Source organism: Suncus etruscus, chromosome 1, assembly GCF_024139225.1.
Source record: "Suncus etruscus isolate mSunEtr1 chromosome 1, mSunEtr1.pri.cur, whole genome shotgun sequence".
In the NCBI taxonomy this organism is placed as follows: domain Eukaryota; kingdom Metazoa; phylum Chordata; class Mammalia; order Eulipotyphla; family Soricidae; genus Suncus; species Suncus etruscus.
The window spans coordinates 197,614,623-197,634,800 of NC_064848.1; the positions used below are offsets into that span (position 1 = coordinate 197,614,623).

Sequence of the window (20,178 nt, forward strand, 5' to 3'; positions counted from 1 at the left end):
CTGGCATTTTCAAATTACTTCTAAAATATGCATGTTCCATAATTAACCATCCCATAGCACAGCAAACAGTCTCTGTGTAAGTGAAGAGTTGGGCTGGGCCAGGATAGTCCAGTGGGGACAGTGCTTGCTTTGCACAAGGCTGGTTTGATCCCAGCTCCATGTATGCACCCCAGCCAGAAGTGATTCCTGAGCACAGAGCTAGGAATAGTCCACAAAACCACTGGTTAAGTTTCACAGTGCAACCCCTCCAAAAAAGAGTGGTGTGTCCTTATTTAGAAGGTGGTTTCACAGACCTTTCTTGACAAAGGAATCCCTAGCCGACCTGTTTGCATTTGCTTAGTTTGCTTCATGTGAAGTGGGAGAGGCTGACTGAAAATTAGATAGAAGATCACTGTGAAAATGCTTCAATAATGGCAGCATAAACAAGAGTCTTGCAGTTTGTCTAAAGGAATGTGGGAAGAAACCTGATGAACTCATCTAAAAGCAAATTAAATGTGTGACCCAGGAGGAGAACCTAACCTTTGATGGTGGACTGACCTGCCCTTGAATGGCATAGTCCATGACCTTGAGGGAGTTACCTGCCTGCCCTGGAATTCAATGTCCTCACTTGCAAACTGGGGCAGAAGTACTTACCTCATAGGATTGCTCTAGGCCTTTAGTAACCAATGCCCAAAAGTGCTTAGTCCACTGCATAGTCCATAATAGAGCACTTAACTGTTAGCACGCCTAGTTGCAGTATTGAGATTACAATAGAAAAGAGAAAAGAGCGAGTGAAGGATGGAGGATAGGAGGGTAAGAAAGAGATAGTATTTTTTCAGACATAATATTTTGAGGAGTTTACAACTTGATAAAAATTCTCTTAAGACTTAGGAAGAGGATAAGGAGGAGGAAAAGGAAGATGATAAGGAACCAGTTAGTAGCATTATCAGGTATTGTAACCATCATTTAAGAAATGAAAGGATAATATAATACTAAAGAAGAACACTTTATTTAAAAAGAAAAGGGGGGGGGTCGGGGTCCGAGAGATAGCGCAGTGGTGTTTGCCTTGCAAGCAGCCAATTTAGGACCTAAGGTGGTTGGTTCGAATCCATATGGTCCCCCGTGCCTGCCAGGAGCTATTTCTGAGCAGATAGCCAGGAGTAACCCCTGAGCACAGCCGGGTGTGGCCCAAAAAAAAACAAAAAAAAGGGGGGGGATGGGGTCAATAGGGACTGGAGAGTGATTTCTGAGTGCAGAACCAGGAGTAACCCCTGAGCACTACCGGGTGTAACCCCCAAAAAAGACGCCCCCAAAAAGGGTCAATAAAACAATAAAACATCCCATCTTCTTCGAAAAGGTGAAATGCAACTATACACAGATGACATTTTTGCCCATCTCTAAGCCCATATAAGTATTTGCATATGTAAAAATAATTACACATATATATTATATATGCATAGTTTTATCTGTAAACTCATATTTGGATTGGTACAGAGAAGGATATTATTTGAAAATGAATGTTATAAAAGTTTTACTATAAATTGACTTCTTTGTTTTCTAGTGCTAGTTTGCTGGAATCCTTTAACTCATAGAAAGCTGATGAGAATTCCAGAGTAGAATTTCTTAACCATTTATCAGGTTTTCAAAAATCTCTCCTCTTTTCTCCAAAAAAGTAAACACAATAGTGTTGACTGCATTGGCACTCAGGAAAACATCAGGTTAAATCTGGAAAAATGATTTTAATATCTTCCCCTTCTTAAAGGAAGCTACTTAATCTTTAAGAGTGTGTCCAGATCTGAAGACCAAATGGACCATTCCACTAAGCCTGTAGAATTGTACTTGTCTCCCATGATGGCAAGGCTCGCCAAGAGTCACATGATATGAATATTGTATATTAACCTTGCCTTTCCCATTATAATGCTTTTTTCCACCCACCATTGAATTCACCTGGTGAAATGACTCATGAGATAGCCAGTTTTCAAAGAAATTTGCAAGAATGTGAGGGTTTTGAATTTTGGAAATGTGGGATGCCAGCAGAGACTCCCCACCAGCCTTCCTGCTGCCCTGACTCCTTTCCACATTTCCTGAAGCCAGAGTCAGTGCCAAGGCAGTGCTCACATATACCCCCATTGTCACTGTCCAGGGTGCAATCCTAACAATAAAGAGTGCCAGGGCTCCACACTTCCAGTGATGAAGATCTTTGTTCAAACATTGGCCAAACCAAGTTGGCCTTATCCTTTCATACTTGAAAGAAAAGCTTGATACAAATTTCTGTCTGCAGGCCAGAGAGATAAGAAAAGGTTAAGGTGCTTGCCTTGCCAATGGCCAATCCCAGTTGGATTTCTGACCCCTGATATGGTTTCCCTGAGCATCTTCAGGAGTAGACCATGAACATCTGTGAGCCATGAGTGAGACTTAAATCACGCCTCAGTGTGTGTGGCCTAACTTCTTGCTTCCTCCGCCAAAAACTACAATCTGAAAAATAAGATTGAGATTGAGATGAAATCTTAACTTCTGTTTAAAATCGCAAATGCCAAAGAGATAGTGCAGTAGGCTGGGATATATGTTCTGCATTCGGGAGGTCTGGATTCCAAATCTAGAACCACGGAGTCCCCTGAGCACTGCCAGGATTTACTTCTAAGCATAGAACTAGGTGTGGTCCCTGATGTTAAAATGAATCTATATTATTTTGCATGAAGTCCTAACAATGTCATTATGCAAAGTATTGATCGGGCAGCAATAATTTAAATGTTGTAACTTTAGTCTCTTGCTGTACCAATCCTAAATAGTTCTTTTGTTTTCCAAAATATTATTTTTTTTCTCTGAACCCAATACAGGATAAACCTTTAGTTGAATATGGTTTTAAATTATAGTTCAACCAAAGCAGGTGAACTGTGATTATGCACATATAAATTAGTTTTCCTTTTTCCTCAGAAGCATTTTTTTTATTATTACTATTCAATTAGAAAGACTATATTATCTCCACATAATTTGCCAAGTAATTGTTTGGGTTTTTTAATTTGTTTTTTTTTAATTTGGTCTCATGAAATTTGCTGCTTCATGAAAGGATCTGGAGAACATCTTACTGAGTTGATTTAATCAAAGGGAGAGAGACTGACCTACTCAGAATAATCTCTCATTTGCAGGATATAAAGAAACCCAATTATTTGCCCTTGTTCACCATAATTGCAATTCCCTGGCTAAAATGGTTGAGTCCAGTATCATATACTAAGATCAAGTGAGAACAGTCTTTGTCTCACACTCTATATCTTGAACCAGAAGAGTTTCATTCCCGACCTAAAAGCATTATCTGTCATCTTGGGCTTATTTCTTAATTGCAAATTAAATCTCAAATCTGTTTTTATTATTTATCCTTATTCTAGCCACCTCCCTATATTAGCCTATCATCCAATTATCTATCCAGTTGTTTTGCTAAAATGTTTTTGGTGCTTTCCCTTAAGGCATCTTCATCAATTTTTGCATAGACTTTAATAAAATAACTATAGAGGTTTCGGGAACAAGAGGATCTAGGGGGGGAAATAAAATAACTTTAAATAATACACTTTTCCAAAGATAATCTCATTATGTTCCCAACAGCATCTCATTATTTCCCCCAAAGGAATGTCAAGGTTTTATTTTCCACACCAAAGCAAGCATGTTATCCTGAGAACATTCCTTGGACAATGCTCATAGTTCATTCCAGAGCCCACATTTATTTCTTTTGAGTGTACTCATATAAATTTAAAAGTCGGAGAGCCCTGTTCTATGTCCTCATAGTCATTTGATATTTTAATTTTTATTTAAAAATAACTTTGTTCCCGGGGACACACCTAGCAATGCTCATCATGGCTACTCTTTGGTCCACTGAGTTAGCTGAGGATTAAACCCTGTGTGCTTGCATTCCAAGTGTGTGTCTTGTTGTCCACTGAAGAGACCTCGAATAGTCTTATCTTCAGATTTGGTCAATTCAAAGCTAAACTAAATCATATTTTAGATAAATATGTTTAGTTTGAAAATGTATTGCATGATTGTGATGGATTGGTGAATCAGTCCATGTGACACAACTACTCAATACACACACACACACACACACACACACACACACACACACACACACACACACATTGAACACACAGTAAACTCATTACAGAATTAAACTCACCACTTCTACAAAGTTGTGGTTTGCTCAACTTGAAATACTGCACTCGTCAATGACAGAGTAAGTTATTTTTACTCTTTGGCCCCATGTTCTTATAAAATAGCAAGTTGAAGTTTTATGTTGGGCCAAGGAAAACTGGCTTTTTCTTATCGCTGGCTCAGGCTCTTGTGATTGAGTGAGTTGATTATTCTGTGCCTCAGTTTTGACATTTACTCTCAGAATTTAACCTTCCCAACTCCACAGAAGTGCTACGGGAATGAAAGCCATAATGGTAACATTTCATCAAAATCCAAAAAATAGCTTAAAAAGTATTAATGCTCAGCCAATGAATTCTTCCATTCCCTGCAAAAAACACTTTGCACTTGCATTTTAAAAAATCAATAGATTGTCACTGTTTTGTCATTGAGTTTACAGTTGTCTTAATATTTATTTACAAATGCTAAATGCTAAACTTTATGACAGTGAGTTTCTCTAGTTCTAAAAGCAGAAACACTTGATGTTTTATTATAAATTTACTATTATTTGTGTAGTAATTAACAACTTATTTCTGGAGGACTTATTTTTCTTGGAAAATCTAAACAATTTCTATGAATTCTCTTTGCTTTAATTTAATTATGTCATCAAGTCTTACTGCACTTGGCAGTCAAGTAACCTGGCCAGTGTTTCTCGCCAATAGCTATAGGTATTTAGAAACATCAGGATTCTATTTTAATACAAGGCTAGAGTTTTTTTTTATTAGAAAATCCATTTCCCACTTTCAGGAAGTCTTCACCATTGAATTGGAAAGTAATGGATCCAGGGCCAGAGATGTGGCTCAGTGGTGGAGTACCTGCCATGGAGGTGAGAGTCTAGTGTCCAATTATCATCACCAAAAATAAATGAATGAAAAGGCCATATTCAGGCCAAAGAAAAGGCAATTCTCTGAGTAAGCCCATCAAAGATTCCTTGAACAGATGAGTAGTTTGAAAAGATGAATAGTTTGAGGAAAAATCTGGAAAGAACCAATCTTGGGGAGACCCAATTCTCACACCTAGAAAAGATACTACAGAGGTCTCAAAAATTACACTATTGGAACCCAAGTCAATTTTTATGGCTAGGTCTCAGGATGAAAGCAGCCTTCTGTAGATGAATGCTATAACCAGCATTGAAACAATAGCAGAATCTTGTACAAAAACAAGGTAGATTGGTCAGAGGAACCAATCCAGGAAGCTATTGATCTATGGGGTTCAAATTCTGCCTGTCTCTCTGTCTGAATGTCATCTTTGTCAGCATCAAATATTTGACCCCTTCCTATTGCCTCTGTTTTCCCACTTCTAAAAGTTGGCCTCTAATAATGCCTATCCCACAATAGCAAATGACATCGAAACTTTAAAATGCTCAGCCTCATACACAAATACCAGGGAAGCCTCAACTTTAGCTGTCAACTAAGTGACTAGGAAGAAAGAACTCCTCAGTTATTACAGCTCCCTTGGTTATTACAGCTCACAGTATTATGAAAAGCCAAAGAGCTCGCCTCATCCTCCAAGTCCATTTCTCAACAGATTCAGAATCTGAAGCTTTTCATATTTTTGCCATCCCAGATGTCATTTCCTCGGGTGAGCACATCTTATGGAATGTGAGCGTGGAAGTGCCTTCCAAATATTTTTGGTTCGGCAGTTGTTCACCATGCACCGTTTTATTATTATCTCTTACTGGATGGAATGCCATGCATTAGCGTGCTTGTGGGGTTAATTGAAAATATCTCGCGTGCGGACAAGGGCCATGCCCAAGCCCTTCGTTGGTGGGGGCATAAACGCATAGCAAGAGAGATGCTTCTCGAGGAAGCCACTGGCCATGATAGCATGCTGTTTTCATTTCAGATCATAGCAGAACTTCAGACAACCATTTCCTCCCTGAAAGAGGAGAACTGCCAGCAGCAGCTTGCTGCAGAAAGGCGGCTCCAGGATGCTGTACAGAAGTTTGAAGATGAGAAGAAGCAGCTGATTAGAGATAATGACCGAGCAATCAAGGTAATATGAGGACTTCAGTAACCAGTGGTACCAGCTGCTTTAATGTAATTAAAAGGAGGGCTGAAATGCCTGCAGTGGGCAGATGAATGCAGGTATCTGGCTGGCTCACACAGCCTGCAGTAATTCCATTCACTGCACTCCTACCTTTGATGTAGCCAGTGAATCAGACTGACTTCCCTCTAGCTCATATGCCAACGCAAAAAAAAAAAAAAAAGGAAGGTCATTTTTGGCAAGCCTGACCCATTCACATTGAACAAATATTTGAGACTGCCCACCCACCTACACCCACACACACCCCCACACACCCCCACACACACACATACCCACACACACACCCATACACACACGCACCATACCACACCACACTTTGGAACTGTCTTTTGACATTAGAATGATGGTTTCTGCCCAGGACTGCCTGCTAATAGATGCAGAAGTCAGCTTCCAATTTCTGCTTCCCACTCTGCCCACATCCTTTCATTATGAATTCGCATAATGAGAAAGAACCTGTGTGAGGCTCAGAACTCCAACCATTTGATGTGCTTTGACATAGTACAGGATAGAAGTCTTGCTGCTGAGAACTTTGCCTGTTGCCAAACAGCTTCAGAGAATCCCACCTTGAATCACAACAGAAAATTCCCTCACCCCGATGCTCTAGTGATAGGTGGTTAGAGCTCCAGGGAGTCTGTTGTGTTTTACTTTTTCCCCTCTTCCTCCTTCTTTTCTTCCTTCTCCACTTCCTCCTCCTCCTCCTCTTCCTTCATCTTCTTCTGGGCTTCATAGCAGTGAGTGTTATTTTAAGTGGCTGCATCATGCTGTGTTTAATCTGTAAGGATAGCATCTGGAAACCTTTATAAATAGGTTGAAAAGAGAACCCAAAAGTTTTAAAGATTTTTTTTCCCAGTTATTTTACTTTGTTCTAGCAATGCCTAACGCCTGGAGAGTAATCAGACAAAGAAAAAGAAAAGAAGCATTTGGGTTTCATTGCTACCCTACCGTGCCCTTCCATCTCTTTCTTTTTCTGAAGTTTATTGTAGGTGATCAGCAAATTAAAGGAAAGTCTATGTTACTGTAAATTTTTTTAAATTCACCCTTTAAATCTGGCAATACAGAATAAACGGAATAGAATTTTTTAAAAGGTTCTTAAAATATGGGGCCAGAGCGATGGCACAGTGGCAGGGCACTCAGGGCACCTGCTTTGCATGTGGTTGACCCAGTAAGGACCTCGGCTCAATCTCCGGCATCCTATCTGGTCCCCCAAGCAAGGAGCGATTTCTGAGTGCATAGCCAGGAGTAACCCCCAAGCGTCAATGGGTGTGGCCTAAAAACCAACACACACACACACACACACACACACACACACACACACACACACACACACACCTCTGGGGGAGCATGACAATCACCCTTCTCAATTTTGAGGAGGACTTGTACAGTCACATGACATCATCTATTTCTTATGTGAGTTCTTTTCCCTGGACATAACCTCATACCTCCAAAATCTTTCTTTTTCAGCTTCTGATGATTAAAAATAGCAGCTTGGAGCCCCTTCATTTACAAGTGCACAGGAAGTGCTCGCTGATCTGTATAACTGATATTTTAGTTATTTAGTTTTAGATATTTAGTTATTTTAGTTCTTTCAAATGGCACAAGTGGATTCCTTTTTACTTTATATTCAAAAACCAAATTGTCTATAATGTCCAGATTTCATTTGTTTTGGTTTTTTGTTTGTTTGTTTGCTTGTTTTTGGACTACACCTTGCATTGCTCGGGGATCACTCCAGATGGGCTCAGGGGACCATATGGGATTCCTGGAATCCAATGTGGTTCAGCTGTATGTAAGGCAAACACCCTATCCCCTGTACTATTAAACACTCTGGCCCCTATATCATATCAAAATTTTAAATGAATAATTAAATCCCATTATAAGTAAAAAGAAATCAGCTACTGCATGGTAAAAGTTTCTAAATACTTTTTCATGAAAATTCTAGGTAAATATTGAAAGCTATAATTCATCTAGATGCCTATTTTAAATTACTTGTTTTTACAGTATATGTCTAGTGACCTATTAAAGGATAAAAATATATCTTTATCTTAATTTCCAACAATATCGAACTCAAAGATCGACATAAAAGACAGATGTGTGTATATATATATGTATGTGTGTTGTTTTGGGATCACCAAAGACATAGGTACTGCAGATATCTGAAAGTGAAAATTATGATTTTGTGTATCCACTACATTTCCGTTTACATTATGTGCAAAACGAATGACTTTCTTTTTAATTAACCAATGTAATTAATTCATAAACACTCATTGCTTTGGTTCCTTTTTTGAGGGAGGCTAACAAACAAAAACTATTAAGAATCACAGTGGGTATTTTTGCAATACACACCATGTATGAGTTTTTCTGCCAAATGGTTTCATTCAACTTGTCTCATATCTTTGTCACTTATTGGAATACTTGCTAGTGATATTCCAAGCAAGGCATTTCTCTGCAAATTGGGAAGCTGAAGGCCTGAGGTTAGATCCTCAGCATCAGTCAGGGATATTCAGTGGGCGGGGCCAGGGTTAAGTTCCTCCCACTCTGACTTGTGAAACCTGAACTGGTATCGCTGAGACCACAGCCCTGTCTCTTGGGTGCTCTGAGAGTCTGTCCATTTTGTGGCCAGGCAGAGATTTCCCCCATGCTCATTCTCAGTCCGCCTGACTGGTAATAACTCTTTTGCAAGAGTGGCTTGATTTTTTTGGCCTTTGCAGTTATCTTTGGTGGTTCTGTGCGTCTAGGGTACCAATGCAGAGATGGATATGCTGAGACAGTCCTCATGAGACCTTGTCTGTATTAGTTTCTGTGTGTGTGTGTTGTTTTGTTTTGTTTTGTTTTTGTTTTTACTACATTCGGTGGTGTTCAGAGGTTACTCCTGCGCTCGAAATCGCTTTTGGTAGGCTCGGGACCATATGGGATGCCCGGTATTGAACCTGGATTCGTCCTGGGTTAGCCACATGGAAGGCAAATGCCCTACAGCTCTGCTATTCGCTTGAGCCCCTGTATTGGGTTTCCTAAAGCCAAATGCATTTGTGTGTGTGTTCATTTCCAATGTTCATAACATGAATGTTGCTGCCCTTGAATAGGACCCTAAAAGAGTCCTCTACCAACAGCACATGTGCTCCTTCTGAAACATACTTCACCCCAGTTTCTTAAGCTGATGTTCACGAATGGGAATGGAGAATAAGCCTACTACTCACTCTGCCAGAGATTACTGCTGTATTTCTGTAGATAATAGACCTTTCATTATAATAATTCTTAGAGAAAGCCTGAGGTATTAAGGGGTCTACTGAAATCCACTTAAAGGACTAGTTTCTGGCAGAGTGTTCTGTGGTTACGCACTACAGGATTATTTGGCAATATCTCCCGACATTAAATTGCCTGAGACATGCCTAGCCTTTGACCCATTTCCAGGATTTTCTCTCAGGCAGCAAGTGGAAATTTGCACTGAGCTTTTTAACTATGTCTCCCTGCAAATTTCCCTTTCAATCATTCATTCACTAATCCCATGACTATTTATGGAGATCCAATGATGAACCACAACACCAGTATTTTTTGAGATTTCTTTCACGAAAACAATCCGAAAATTGCAGCATTGAAAATTATATTCAAGCACGCCATTTACGGTCCCTGAAAATGTTTGTGATCTGATTTCCAATGAAAATGCAGGCCATTAATAGAACATTGTGTATATAAATACAGATAGGACTGAAAGCATGTAGAAAATTTTTACTGGGGAGGGTAGCTCTAAGTGGTGGAATTAGTGATTATTTTTCTCTTCTTTCAACTCTAAGTTTTAAATTAGAATATCACTTCTGCTATAAGCACTGGTTTATTGGGGGGGAAGAGATGGGGGCATTAGTGACAGTAATGTTGCACTGATGAAGGGGGGTGTTCTTTTTATGACTGAAACACAACTACAATCATGTTTGTGATCACAGTGTTTAAATAAAGATTTTTTTTTTAAAAAAAGGAAACACTGGTTTAAAAAATGTGCCACTTGCCTGAAGAAGTCTGTGGGCATTGAGGAAACAGTGGTAACTGAGACAAACAAAATGCCAGCTCCTCACTAAGAAACACCTGCTAGAATATTCTTTCACAGAACAAGTCCCCAAAGTGTAAAAAGAGGCACAGAAATGGAACATTCACAAAAATAAGTATATCTTTCATGCAGTCACCTGCCCTCTCAAAAAAAAAAGAGATCAGAATAATTCTTACTGAGCTGGAGTAAGGTGCTTGCCCAATTGCATGTGGCTGACCCAGGTTCTGTCCCCAGTATCCCATATAGTCCCCTTCATTTCCCACCAGAAGAGATTCCTGAGCTCAGAGCCAAGAACAGCTACTGAGCACTGCTCGATATGGTCCAATAAACAAACAAACAAAAATACCACTTAATCTGCTTTTCTTCACTCCTGACATCTCTGTTCCACAACAACACACCACCTCCAAACTTGATGGTTCAGACTAAACTATGGCATAACTCCATGATTCTGTGTATCAGTAGTTTGGACAGAAACAGACTGGGTTGCTCCTCTCTAATATGTGGCAGTGGCCAGGGGGAACAACAAGGTTCCAGGCCCTTTCTGCATGTCTCTGTTTCTCTGGCTGCCAGATTCTCCACAAGGTAGATGACCGGAAGGTTCTTGGAATACTTGTATCTAATCCTACAGGCCAGGAGAAGTCCCAGAGTCCCAGTGGGAGGAAAAGGCCCCAGCTCTCAACAGGAGGAGAGGCAGAGATGGTGATGCCATCCAAGACCCACCACCATCTCCTTGAAATGCCTGGTACTCTTTTCTATCATTCCCCACCTACAGAGTGGTCCTCAGTACTGTAATGGTCCTCTCTGCCACCTAATTAATTCTCATTGGGGCATAGTTGTCCCCATCTTTTCACTTTAGAAAATCTACTCTTAATATTTTTCTAAGAATGGAAAATGAATTTCTAGTTATACACAATCTCGAATGCAGCATTGAGGTTATGTTTAGAGTTTATAGTTGCTGCCAGTGATATCCTATCAACCAGAGTAATCATCTTAGCTTTAAGGATGACCATCCTTTCCAAAGTCTTACTTGACAGAGGTGGGAAAGGAATGCCAGATGATAACTGTAGATCCTCTGTTTCGTTTGATTGGTTTGTGGTTTTGAGAGGATTTTGGGAGACAGGTACTACTGAAGGTGATATGTCTCTGCAGCGGTTTGACAGGTAGGGCATGTGGTCCTGGGGATCAAGTCAAGGCCTCCCACAGATAAATCATGCCATTTTATAAAGCTAGATCTTCAATCCTGTTTTGTTTTGTTTATAAAATAACTTTACTAGATGCAATGGCTTGAAAAACTAAGGTCAAACAAGGTTTGGACACAGTGGGTTGAGGTGCACTCCCCATCAGTTCCTCCTATCACCACTTACTATCTCCTTGGAGCTGGTAATGGAGGAATATTTTACTTTGAACTCTCTCCAGGCCTGGGGTGCTCCAAGTCCTCTTTAACCAAACCCTAAGCTTATAGTCAAGCTCTCTTTAAACATAATGGGTACGAAGCTCATTTTGAGACCTTGCAGCGACCTCGGCCACTCCCTTTTCTGGCATTTCTCCTGGGATCCGGTTCTTCTAGGATTGTCTTTGCTGATCAAGTCACATATTCCACCTGCAGCCTTGTCTTCCCTGCTCAGTTCATATTGGAAAATGTTCGCCCATTAACCTTTATGTTTGAAGGACCAATCATGGAGGCACATATCCATGTGTTTGTCCAGAAGAACCATCAGCACTGTTGACCCCAATGCTTGTGGCAAGACCATTTTTGCTCATGTAAAATGATTTGGGTTTTCTTATAGAAGTCTTTATTTCTGAAGCAGTCTCTCTCTCTCTCTCTCTCTCTCTCTCTCTCTCTCTCTCTCTCTCTCAATTGAGTAGATGATCAGCATAAACTCTTGACTGAGGTGACTTTCTTGAAATAGCAAGTGTCTTCTCAGGCACACAGTCCATCTTCTCTCACCGTTTCAGCCACTTTCCCCTTGTTTCAGGGCTTACACCCTTCAATATGAGGAGGGGAGAGGGCATCCTCTCTGGCTCTGAGGTGTGAAGGCTGTGGGTGTGGTATATACCCAACACCCTCACTTTCCTCGGGATGGGGTTGGGATTTCTGCCTTCCTACCACCTCCAGCTTCACCTCTCTCCAATGGGAAACGGAAGTGATGAGGCCTCCCATTTTCTCTCAAATCAGGGCAGCCATTTTGCAGGTTGCAGTTCTCAATATGTAGTTAACTAAGTTAACTATTTGGGGACTTCATGGAGATCACCATTTCTTGCTCGTTCCATGCTTGGATGTGCTCCAGAACCCTTTTTCTTTCCATGACCTGACACTGGGTTTGGTTCCCCCTGGCCCTCTACTCTGTCGGCCTTACTGTTTCAGTGCTACAAGTATATTTGTGTTCATATTTAAATTTATTGTTGCACTTTATTTGATATGGAAAGAAGGAAATCCAGTCACTAATCTTAGAAGGCTGTTTGATTTCTCTTTTCAGCAAGGAGTCGAAGTCACTCAGCTATGCCTGTAATAATGTCACATCCCAGAACTCCCCTTCTACAAACTAAATGATTTATAATAACAAACATCTGTTTTCCTTATGTCATGTGGATGAATCACTGGCAGAGCTCAGGTCCAGGCTACAGATTGGTCACCTTTGACTTCAGGCTCTCAGTTGGGTTTGGGCCCACTCTCTATCTGCACAGTCTCCTTGAACTAGGGTCAGAAGATTTCTATAGTCTCACCTTCATCACCAACCTCACCAGTGGGACTGAGAAATTCTAGGTTCACTTTATGGCAGGGGTCTCAAACTCACGGCCTGCAGGCTGCAAACAGCCCTCTGTACAACATTTTGTGGCCCTGCCCTAGAGGGATCTTTTTTTTGTTTTGTTTTGTTTTAGTTGTTTGGATTACACCCCCCAATGTTCAAGGCTTACTACTGACTTTGCACTCAAGGATCACCCCGACTTTGCCTCCTGCGGCCCCCAGGTAAATTGAGTTTGAGACCTCTGCTCTATGGGAAGACATGATGGTCTATGAATCCTAACTTAATGATTTAGCCAACTACACAAACCATCTCTCAACTCTCCTCACTCATGGCAGCCTGCATTCTCTTTCCCATATCCTCTAACTCTTGATTCCTACACTGGTTCTGGATAGTCAAGACCTTTGGTTACTTCTACATTGTCCTGGGACAACTCACCTGCTCATGGATGTTTGTTCCATAGATATGGGTTCTGAATGTCCACCCCCATGCAGACTGGGCTCTCCTGTCTACATTTCTAACTATTGCACATTTTCCCTTGACTGGCTCAGAGACCACACACTCAGATCTCTCATAAACTGAATATACACTCCTTATTCCTTGCTCACTCCCCACCTTGCTATTATTCTTCTGTTGCTTATCTGAATTAAAGGACTAGCATCATCTGTTGATGTATGGCAGTTGAACTTGGAAATGCCCCTTGGATAACCCCACTGTAATTACAGTTGAATCTGGACACACCCTTTGGACTTGCCCCTTGTCATGACAGGTATAAAAGGGAAAACTTGGTCCTTTGGGGGAAGGCCAGGATAGTAACCAGAGCAATGTCTGCTGGTTTGCGGTGGGAATGGGGATAAAGCATCAGTGAGATGTTGCCTTCTTTGTATCTATCCATCTTCCTCCCTCCCTCCCTCTAGATAGAAGTGATATCTAGAGAGATAAGAAGCAAGTTCTTATTCTAGAACTTGCCCTCAGTCTGGAACCATATTCTTCCTCAAACACCACAAGGAGAGAGCTATGACTACAGAACTGGGAACAAGCCCTTAAACACCATTGGGTGTGGCTCACAAAACAACAAAATTAGCATATCTTCATGCTATAAGCAAACTAGGTTTCCCCTTGTGGAACTCCAGAGAAAGACTTCAGGACCCACGGGGTCTTTGGCCTCCACCCAAAGGTCTCAAGTTTACTTTGAGAACCCTTGGTCTAGATCAGGAAGTGTGTTTCCTATGTCAATGGACAAGTAGAAGCTCTACCCATGGGCAAAAGAAAGTACTGATGGATTGTACTAGATGGTAAACAACTTATTCCCAACTGAGTTTTAGGAAGTCACTATCAGTAGTTCAAAGATGTTTTTCAGAGACTCTGGCTACTGGCACTGAATCAACATTAAGAGGTGTAGTTGAAGGTCTTGATAGCAAAGGGAGGAACTAGTGACTGGAGAATGCATTTGAGATACTATACTATAATTATAGGAATGGACCTGGGAGCAAGTGGGGATCAATGGGATTAGGGAGGTGGGAGAATATTACTTCTCCAGGGGCAATAATTTGATTGGAGTGACTGACTAGATGATTGTATAATCTTTCGTTGAAATTACTGCAGCAAGCTGCAAGTCTGCTGCTCAGCTGCAAGGGCCCAATGCTGCCAGTGCTTCAGGGCTGCAAGACCCAAAGGGGCCCATGGAGCCCAACTGCTGGGTGGGCCATTATGCCCGCTCAGAGTAATTTGATATGGAAAGGAGGGAAATCCAGTCAATTTTATATTTATATATAATTTCAATTATTTTACATATATAATTTCAAATATATATGAGTTCTTGAGCTCATGAGTTCTTGAGCACTGTATGAAAGATTTGTACTCTCAGAACCTTAAGAAGTTGGAGTCTAACCAGTCTTTATGCTGAAAACTTAGGGTTATTCTCAAAATGGGGTTTGGCCAGGTTTTCTCATATGTCCCTTTTCCACCCACACCCACTATCATGTTGGCAGAAAAACAGACCAGATCTACAAGAGGTTGCCACCCAATTTTCCCAGGTATACTGATCCAGGATAACAATTCTAGAGCCTTCTGAGGATGCGGGCCAGGCAGATTCCTTTTTCTTCCTGAAGGCACTGCTAAAACCCTCCAGCTCCACAACAGAACTTCTTCAAACTGCCATGCCACCACATTGTTCCAGATCTACCAGCTCCTGAAATACACAGCCATGCATGCAGTTGCATGACACCTCCAAATTTTATACTACTGTCAACCCAGGAGTATCACAGCAAATAGGATGGGAAAGTTGCATAGATGATCACTAAATTCACTGAGTACAAGCAATAACAGAAAGTCTCAATTAGCACTAATCAACACCATAACACCTTTGTGATAGATAAAAATGATCACAAATGAACTCTGATAGATCTAAGTTTTTTAGTTGTTACATTTGTCTTCAAACAATAAGAAGTAAATTGTGCCTGGAAGGAGGAAGATTCGGCTGGTGGTGAGAAAATGAGGATACTAGTGGTGGGAAGGTCACACTGGTGGTAGGATCAATGACGTAGGAACGTTTAATGCTGGAAACAACTATAGGATGAATAACTTAGTAAATCACAGTGTTATAATGAAAAAAATTTAATAAGATAAAATCTGGTCTTGCCACAAAAAATAGAAGTTAGGGTTTATTGTAAAAATTTAAGTAGATGGGTCTGGGTCCCACCCTAATATCCAGGCCTCCCTTTTTACCCATATCTGACATTAGTTTCCTGTCCTTCAATGCCTCATCTGCTAAACAATGCCCTAAGTTCTGTCCCTCACTATCTACTATCTCCAGTTATGATTTACTGATTTTCTTCTCTGCAATTCGCTCCAGGAACTCTTGTCACCTGTATCCACTTGGTATGGTATCCTTCTCTGTCACCTGTCCACCTGTTCCTAGACCTCTTTAGAACTAAAGATATCTTAGCAGCTTCCCTTTCCCCTCAGCCTGCCTTAGTTTTCAATCACAGCTGCCTATGCATGGGTGAGATCTCTGTTGTCCTGCTGTCTGTCTGGGCTTCACTGAGGATGCCTGATGGAGGACTTCCTTTTATTCACTGCTATCTGCTACCCTAGTCACCCCATTATCTACTTTGATCAAACACCTTTTCAGTTGGTTGGATGAGAATGAAATTGAAGGAATTTAAATGGATTAAGTTAATGCTCTTCCCCTTCCACTCCTGTGGTCTCACAGGGAAAGGCTTACTCTTGGGTCATTTTTTCCCTCAGCTGTGACACTGGTGATTTTTTTTTAAATGGAAACAATAAAATTTATTAATTTTATTACATCTCAGCCCTGGAGGACCCATCTTTTAAATATTAATAGGAGCACACAAGAAGAGCTTTTGTATTGCATACAAAAGCAGGTTGGTTGTCTCAGTTCTGCATTTGTTTGAGTGTGGGCTGAACTTGAGTCATTTTGAAGGGACAATTGACAGGCAGCCTCGGCAGGCTCAGATCTGGTGATCTAGCAGTGGCAGGGTTCTTGGAGATGAAGGAAATGAGCCTGACACTTCAAGGATAGCCACTGACTGTCTTGCTGCTAATGATAAACTTTGAGCTTTCAAGCAGAAACTAGAACTTTGGAAAACTTGTTCCATCCCCACAAGCCTGACAGCTTCTTGGGACCGAAAGCCCTTTCTGATGAGATCAGTAGTTTGACTGAGGATGGGAACGGGCCAGATACACATCAAAGTCTCAACACAGCGTCTTCTGGATGACCCAGCCCGATGCTGCTCCATCCTGCCTGTGTCAAACATCCTGCCCAAGCATGATGAGCTCCTGTAGTCTCCAGCCACCATGCAACACCTTTACCAGCAGGTTCACGTTCACGCAGCAGCTTGAACAACTTGTCAAGTTTTGATGCCATCACAGAGAATTTCCACAGTCATCAGAAAAGGTTGCGAAAATGCTCCTCCCTTTCCAGCTGCTTATCCGTGTGCGATTATCTGCCTTCTTCAACTTCAGCCAAGGCGACATACTGCAAAGGATTCAGAGCACCAGCCGATGGGAGACTCCAGCTGCCTTCGAGTAAGCTGGCTTCTCAAAAGATCTATAAAAATAGAAACCGTAGCTATTACTCTTCTGGCTTTTTGTTGGTTGCTTTGGAAAGTAGGTTTTTTTTTTTTTTCACTTAAAAAATGGGATATGTTGGGACTAGAGCAATAGCACAGCAGATAGGATACTTGCTTTGCACACGGCCAACATGGATTCCATTGCTGGCATCCCATATGATCCCCCCAAGCACTGCCAGGAGTGGTTCTTGAGTGCAGAGCCACGAGTAACCCTGAGCATTGCTGAGTGTGGCCCTAAAACAAAATAAAATTTAAAATGGGACATGTTTATTAGATTCACACATAATAGATTTATTTTTTTAATGAGCTAACATTTTTCTATTTCTTGGTTCTAATTTCGAGTAGAGAAACTCAATCATTCTTACCCACATACAATGATCAAACTTTAAGTTACAGTGGGTAGGTCATTTGCCTTGCACAAGGCTGACCCAGATTCAATCCCTGGCACTACATTCAGGCCCTAAAGTGCAGAGCCAGGAGTAAGCCTTGAGCACCACTGGCTATGGCCCACCGAAAACAAACAAGCAAACATACTTGTCTGAGATTAAACATGAAAAGGGATTCCAAGACCAGACACCTTGAGGCCCTCTAGTCTAGCAATGCTCTCCTCTGTGCAGGTGAGGTCGCCAGCACACTGGCCAGGCCCTGTTCTGTATGTGCCTGGGAGGCCTGGAAAGGACATAATCCAGGTCATCTTTTCTAGGACATAACAGAATGAGACACACAGGCCAGTCTTGTTCTTCCGAGTGAGGTTCTCAAAGGGTTTTGGAATGTGGTTCACAGTCCCTCATCCAGTCTCTTGAGGGTTAAAGGTGTCTTGCAGATCAGAACCTCCAGATTATAGAAACACAGTGCACAGTAAGGTCTGGGCAATGCATTATCTCCAGATGTTCCCATATACTATGAATCCAGAATTACCCACCCCTTCCAATAAATGGGGCAGAAAAAGACCAGAAGGGTCCAGAAAGATAGCATGGAGGTAAGGCATTTGCCTTTCATGCAGAAGGACGGTGGTTCGAATCCTGGCATCCCATATGATCTCCCAAGACTGCCAAGAGCGATTTCTGAGTGTAGAGCCAGGAGTAACCCCTGAGAGCTGCCGGGTGTGACCCAAAAAATAAAAATAAAGAAAAATAAAGAAAAAAAAGAAAAAGACCAGAAACAGCCACACTATACCAATCCAGTTTTCTTGTCTTGCAAGTCTTAAGAATTGGAAAGGAATTTGTGATCTTCAGAGGTTTGGGGGGATTTAGGGATTGCAGATAAGAAAGACTATGCACCTGCTTTGTAATTCACTCTCCTTCCTGCAAACGAGAGTCTCAACTTCATAAAAGCCAGAAGTGGCTGCAGTTTTCTTCCATGGGACTTGCTAACAATGCCCCAGAAATAACTGCTCTGGTGTCCGAAATCCAAGCCCCTTGACCAGGGAAATAAGCGTTCATTTGAGAAATTTGCCTAAGAGCATCATACCTGGACTTCAGTGGAAGAACTTCAAAAGTCACCTCCCGATTTTTTGTTTGTTTGTTTTTGGGCCACACCCAGTGACACTCAGGTTAATCCTGACTATGTGCTCAGAAATCTCTTCTGGCTTGGGGTCCATATGGGATGCCAGGGGATCGAACCAGGGTCAGTCCTAGGTTAGCACGTGCAAGGCTATTGCCCTACTGCTTGTGACACCACTCCGGCCCCAAGTTCCAAGTTTCTAAACGGCCATTAGCACTTCTTCATGAACCCTAAAGAAGTAAGTGCATGGGAGGTAGGGAGGGGGGACTCTTCCAACTTGTTCTCTACAAAGACCGCAAAACATTCTTCTGGCCTCCCTGCACCACCAGAGCTAAGCCCTTTCTTTGAAGCGAGTGTATTGAAGATTTCTCACTGTGAAACCAGATGTCCCAGCAGAGATTTCCTATCAGGGAGAAATGCTGTAAAAAAAAAATTTTTTTTTTTTGCTTGCAGGCATAGAAAAGAGATTTTAAAGCTCGAATGCCTCTCTCCCTTGGCCACTAACTGGAGTTCACGAGAAAAGGTCGGCTGCCAGTCGGACATCTAGAAATTTGGTCTGTGTTACCAGCAGGGTTAGTAGGAGGTGGAGGACGAAGGGGGAAGTGATAAAGAATATTTCATAAGCTTGGGCAATGCTCACTGTGCTAAAAAGCTTACAGGAATCCATTTCCCCAAGAATAAAATCGACAAACCTCATTGTGAGGTTTCAGTTGCATTGAAACACAAAAAGAAGTCCCGGGGCCTCGCATCAGCTGGCTTTGTTCGGGACCCGTTCATTACTGAAGGCTCGTCTCCCCCTGCATGTGCTCCCGAAGAGCCCAGAGCAGAGTGGCATTCTCTTTGTGCCCTCCTGAATTCGAATTAATAATGCTCAGAATAGAAATGTATTTTCCATCCCACCCAAGACGGCCAGCCTGCCTGCCTGCCTGCCTGCCTGCCTGCCTGCCTGCCTGTTTGTTTGCTCAGAAGGGAAGGCAGAGCCTTTACATCGCAGTAGCATGAAGCCTAAGTGCCATTTCCCAAGAAGAATGCTCTGGAAGATAAGCCTGGATGCTGTGTGGCAGTAAATTATGACTTTGCTCCCTTGCAAGGAGAAGCAATCACAATACAAGAGCAGAAACAGGAGTCAGCAGTCTCCTACCCAACCCACGCCCATTCCCAGTCTGAGTTTACTTCAGACTCTTCCTTCAGTTCTGTTCCCTGGCAAATTTTTATTTCAAAATAAATTTAGAGGCTGGAATGATAGCACAGTGGCAGGGCATTTGCCTTGCACACAGCCAATGCGGGACAGATCCAGGTTCAAATTCCAGCATCCCATATGGTCCCCTGAGCCTGCCAGGAGCTATTTCTGAGTGCAGAGCCAAGAATAGCCCCTGAGTGCTGCTGGTTGTGGCCCAAAACAAACAAAAAAGATTTTGAGGAAGATGTTTCTTTGGTGGACTGATCTTGCAGGTGCTATAAAAAATGTTTTGAAGCCCTGGAAATATATATATGCTAAAGCATCAGTGAGGGTATGACGTGTGAGTGTAGGAGCAACTGAGTGAAATCAGGTGGAAATTTTGCTTTCACCATCCGCTAGGCAAGCGTTGCTCTTTGGAAATTGCTA

The 20,178-nt window shown here is 41.8% G+C and overlaps 1 protein-coding gene across 1 annotated transcript in view; it reads left to right on the forward strand.

Moving 5' to 3' along the window:
• The window catches only part of CEP112 (centrosomal protein 112), a 429,834-nt gene that overhangs the window by 326,865 nt on the left and 82,791 nt on the right, over window positions 1-20,178 (forward strand). The window contains exon 21 of the mRNA XM_049768363.1: window positions 5,998-6,147. Within this exon, the coding sequence (XP_049624320.1) occupies window positions 5,998-6,147 (150 nt within the window). The remainder of the gene's footprint in view (window positions 1-5,997; window positions 6,148-20,178) is intronic.